Raw genomic sequence first — 4,895 nt, 5'->3', positions numbered from 1 at the left:
GCCACCATCTTGATTCTTACGGGAACCCCTGGGCCCGGGGACCCAGGGCTGGCAGGGGCTGTGCAGATGGGGAAACAGGCCCACAGTGCCAGCTCGCGGGGGGGACCAGGCCGCCCCCTGACCCTGTGGCCGTGCTCCTCTCTCCTCCGCAGACGGCCCCGTGGAGGAGGAGTCCAGGCCGAAGCCCAGGTGAGCTCACCTGCAGGGAGGCCTGGGGGAGGCCGTGCGGCAGGCACGGACCACCATGTACGTCTGTGCGGGCTGTGCTCTGCCTGAGGCCCACCCCGCACGCCCTTACCAGCTATGTGCCCGGCACGGCAGGCTGGGCCGGAGTGGCCTGGACAGACACCCTCTCCTGCCCATGGGGTGGCTGGGACATCCTCCCACTGGCTGAGGTGGGAGGGACCTGAGGGGAAAGGGAAGAAAATTCGGGAGCCAAGCAGTGAGACCCCAGCAGCCTAGGCATGGTGGCCTTGACGGGGCAGGCCAGGGCAGCTCGCTGCCACACGTGTGACACCGCCTGAGAGCTGGGGGTGCTGGGGTGAGGTGGGGGCCGGCAATGGGGGCTCAGCACAGTCACAGGCTTCCCGCTTCAGAGGGACCGAGGCCAGCCCTAGGCCAGCCACGGCCAGCCCGGCTCTGTCATGTGTCTGCGGCCGTTCCCTTTGCCGGTCACCTGCGCGTGCACTGCGGTCTCTCATTCCAGCCGCGCACAGGCTCGTGGGCAGGTGGGGAGACCAAGGACTAGACCCCCCCGGACTGGTGTCACACAGCAAGCGTGTGTTGGGGCAGGGACCAAACCGCAGGTGACTCTGTGGGGTCGGCCACGGGGACCTGGAGTCAGGCAAGCATGTCACCATGTCACAGCTGCTCCATGTCCTGGTTGCATGGTTTCGAGCAAGTCACAACCTCTCCGAGCTCCGGGCTCTCACCTGCAATTGATGACCTCGTCGGGGCAGAATGAAGTGACCCAGGCGAGAGCTGCGGGTGCCCCTGGGCACAGTCGGCTGGGCAGAGGTGGCGTGTTCCGCAGGAGGAACAGGAAGCTGCAGGCCCTCGGTCCCCAGCCGGCTGCTCACGCTCTACCTTCTCTCCACCAGGCCGTTCATGCCCAACCTGGTGCCCCCCAAGATCCCCGGTGGCGAGAGAGTGGACTTCGATGTGAGTGGCTGGTGGCTGTCGGGAGAGCAGGTCTGGGCCGGGGTGGCCGCCAGGGCCCTTGTCAGAGAGGGAGGTCTCGTGACCTGTGGGCAGGCAGATCTCAGCGGGACGGCGTCCAGCACAGGCGGACGGCGTTCTCTGGGTTCAGGCCACTGCCGCCCCGCTGGGCCAGGCCCCAGCTCTCCCAGAGGCCCCAGGCGTGGTGAGCTGCCGTGCACTGACCAGCCTTGCCTGGACCCCGGGCGTGCCCCGAGCCCCTGCCCTGGACCCCGGGCGTGCCCCGAGTCCCTGCCCTGGACTCCGGGCGTGCCCCGAGCCCCTGCCCTGGACCCCGGGCGTGCCCCGAGCCCCTGCCCGGGACCCTGGGCGCACCCCGAGCCTGCTGTCCCCGGCAGGACATCTACCGCAAGCGCATGGAGAAGGACTTGAATGAGCTGCAGACGCTGATCGAGGCTCACTTCGAGAGCAGGAAGAAGGAGGAGGAGGAGCTCATTTCCCTCAAAGACAGGATCGTAGGTGCCACGTGCCCCCCACGGGCTCCCCGGGGCCACAGCCTGTCCTCCATCATTAGGCCTAGTCTCCTCCAGGCAGCCCTCTGGGAAGCCCCAGCCCCGCTGGGAGTGGAGCGGGCCGAGCGCCCATGGAGGAGCGGTCTTGCAGGGAGAGGCCCCTGTGGGCTCCTGTGGGCCATCCCCGTCGGCCCCGCCCCCGATGACGCCCCCTCCCCACGCCCACGCCCACACTCCGGCGCCGGCCTCGTTCGTTCTCGTTCTCGCAGGAGAAGCGGCGGGCAGAGCGTGCGGAGCAGCAGCGCATCCGGAACGAGCGGGAGAAGGAGCGGCAGGCGCGCCTGGCGGTGAGCGGCCCGGCCACGGTGCAGGGGCCCCCACGCCCCGCTCCCGCCCCGCCGGGCCCCCTCGGGTGGGACGACGCACACCTTGGGCGCGGGCCTGGGCTGACGCACAGTGGACGAGGCAGAAAGGTCCAGCCCTCGCGAGCTCGGGACCGAAGAGACTCTCCACCCTGTCCCTTACCCAGCACGGCTACTGGGAGGCCAAGGGCCCGTGGCCCGATGCCCTGCCAAGCAGCAGGCCTCCTCGGGGACCTCCGGGCCTGAGGCGTGCGGGGCCCCAACTGTCCTTCATCATTCGCTCTTCACTGACAAAGCTCCTCGCAGCCGCGGGGACTCCCCGCCCCCACCCACAGGCCACCAGCGCCTGCCCAGAGCCGCGCCCCGCCTGCCCCTAACCTGCTCCCCCCACGCCCCCAGGAGGAGAGGGCCAGGCGGGAGGAGGAGGAGAGCCGGCGGAGGGCGGAGGACGAGGCCCGCAAGAAGAAGGCGCTGTCCAACATGATGCACTTCGGGGGCTACATCCAGAAGGTGAGCAGGCGCGGGCGTCGCTGCGGCAGGGACTCTGGGTTGGCCCCAGGAGGGACCGCCCCGCTGCGGTGGGGGGGCGACATTGCGGCTGCCGTGCTGGGCTGTGAGCAGGCCGGACACCCCCCGCTGGCCCGCAGCGGGCTGAGCTCCCGGGACGCTGGGCGCAGCTGGCACAGGCCTGGCGGAGACAGGCAGGAGGCGGCTGCGGCTGGGCCTCAGTTTCCCCCTTTGCAAACGGGACTAGCATGGCCGCCCGCCTGCGCGGAGGTCGGGTGAGCCCACAGACGTGAGGTGGCTTATTCCCGGGGGCACTCTTGGTCCCTAACTTTTCTGTCCCACTCCTGCTGGACACTTCGTTGTCGGGGGAGGATGGGGCATCAAATGGACTTTGCAAAGTCCCCACAGTGGCCGGCCTTGCTGCCGCCCAGACTCAGGTACTAGTGAGCGAGGTCTGGGTCCCCTCCTGCTCCCTGTGACTCTCTGCCCCCTTCTCTCTGTCCCTGTCACCTTCTCCATCTTTCTCTCTGGGCCGTGTCCTGGCTTAGCAGGCGCAGGTGGGTACGAACCTCCTCCGGGTTTGGGACCTCCCTGGGAGGGGAGGCGGGGGACTGAGGCCGAGGAAGAGGGGCCAAAATACCCCCAGGCCGTGCCTCGGTTTCCCCGGGAATCGGCGGGGGTGGGGTGGGGTGGGCTTTGCGGGAGGGGAAGTGCTGTATTTGGTGTCTGCAGCCTTGCCCCACGCCCCATGGTTTCAGGAGGGCTGGGGGACGGGCGCGGGGTGCTCTAGCCCAGTGGTCCGCGACGTTTTTGGCACCAGGGGCCGGTGCCCCTCTGCGAATCTAACACCCGGTGGTCTGAGGCGGAGCCGAGGCGCTGATGCCGGCGCTGGGAGCGGCCGCAGATGCAGCCGGAGCTTCGCTCGCTCGTCCGCCGCTCACCTCCAGCTGTGCGGCCCGGTTCCTGACAGGTTTGCGGCCTGGGGGTTGGGGTCCCCTGCTCTAGCCAACTCCCCCTGCTCGCTGTCCACTCCAGACGGAGCGGAGAAGCGGGAAGAGGCAGACAGAGCGGGAAAAGAAGAAGAAGATTCTGGCCGAGAGGCGGAAGGTGCTGGCCATCGACCACCTCAGTGAAGACCAGCTGAGGTGGGGCTGGGGCGCATCGTGGCCGCCGCCACCAGGGGGCGGTGCCGCCTCGCACATTCTGCGGGGCGGGGGTGGGGCGGGAGGTGAGCGCCCGCAGGTGCAGCCAGCTCCCACCTGGCTTTGTGGGTAGAGCAGCGTCTCAGCTCTCCGACTTCACCTTGCCCCCTGCACACAGGTGTGGGAATGGGGTTGACCTAGATGCTCTACAGGGCTGCAGGCCTCCTCCCTGTCCTCTGGGTCCTGGCAGCCCCGGGTGTCAGGTCCTGAGCCCTGGGCACTGCCATCTGGGCCCCGTGCTGAGCAGTGCCGGGCCGGGGGGCCCTCAGCAGGTGGGCAGGTGGGAAAGAGGGCTGCGGCCCCTGGAGGCTGGGTCAGGGTCAGGATCAGGATGGAGGCAGATGGGCCCGTCCTCCTTGCCCGCTGTGGCTTGTGCAGGGAGAAGGCCAAGGAGCTGTGGCAGAGCATCTACAACCTGGAGGCGGAGAAGTTCGACCTGCAGGAGAAGTTCAAGCAGCAGAAATACGAAGTGAGCGGCCCCTGCGCCCCTCCCGCTCCCCTGCGGCCCCCGCGGCCCCCACGTCCGCGCCGCCTTGCCTCAGGCAGCGGTCTGTGCCCGGCGCTGGGCTTCTGCTGCTGGCGAGGCCTGAGCAAGGACACGTCCCTGGGGTTCCAGCCCCGGGGTCTCCCTCCAGTGTGCCGGGCGCTAGGCCTCCCGTGGGGGGAAGCCTCACTGGCCCCCGTATGCCCGCCGAGGCCCGTGGGCGGGCACAACCTCAGAGGGTCCGAGGGGAGCTAGCGGGGGTCCCAGGAGCACAGACGCCAGGCAGGAGAATGGCCCTCGGCTCAGGCCCCGGGCGGCGGGGCCCCCACAGCCCGCGATGCTGAGAGAGGCAGCAGGCTGTGGGGACAGGGATGCTGGCTTTGGGAGCCACACTGCCTGGGTTGGGATTCCCTGGAGCACCAGCCGCTGGCAGTTCCCTGAGCATCCTCACCCTCCGGGCCTGTTTCTCAGAAGCACGACAAGGGATCACATGAGGTTCTCCCGGCGGGGCAGAGATGCCCCTTGCCCCCCCGCCCGTCCCCGGCCCCTGCTCCCTCCCCCGGGCCACCCAACGTGAGCCCAGGACAGACTCTGCCTTCCTTACTTTTCTTACAGATCAACGTCCTCCGAAACAGGATCAATGACAACCAGAAAGTGTGAGTGCCACGTC

At 68.9% G+C, this 4,895-nt stretch overlaps 1 protein-coding gene across 1 annotated transcript in view; it reads left to right on the top strand.

The window, feature by feature from the left end:
* TNNT2 (troponin T2, cardiac type) overlaps positions 1 to 4,895 on the top strand; it is a 16,942-nt gene that overhangs the window by 5,341 nt on the left and 6,706 nt on the right. The window contains exons 6-14 of the mRNA XM_039883646.1: positions 153 to 189; positions 1,101 to 1,161; positions 1,557 to 1,673; positions 1,940 to 2,017; positions 2,432 to 2,542; positions 3,088 to 3,096; positions 3,575 to 3,684; positions 4,120 to 4,210; positions 4,841 to 4,881. Of these exons, the coding sequence (XP_039739580.1) occupies positions 153 to 189; positions 1,101 to 1,161; positions 1,557 to 1,673; positions 1,940 to 2,017; positions 2,432 to 2,542; positions 3,088 to 3,096; positions 3,575 to 3,684; positions 4,120 to 4,210; positions 4,841 to 4,881 (655 nt within the window). The remainder of the gene's footprint in view (positions 1 to 152; positions 190 to 1,100; positions 1,162 to 1,556; positions 1,674 to 1,939; positions 2,018 to 2,431; positions 2,543 to 3,087; positions 3,097 to 3,574; positions 3,685 to 4,119; positions 4,211 to 4,840; positions 4,882 to 4,895) is intronic.

The sequence above is a fragment of the Pteropus medius genome, unplaced genomic scaffold, assembly GCF_902729225.1.
Source record: "Pteropus medius unplaced genomic scaffold, Ma_sr-lr_union100, whole genome shotgun sequence".
Taxonomy (NCBI): domain Eukaryota; kingdom Metazoa; phylum Chordata; class Mammalia; order Chiroptera; family Pteropodidae; genus Pteropus; species Pteropus medius.
This window is presented reverse-complemented; position numbering and strand designations above follow the sequence as displayed.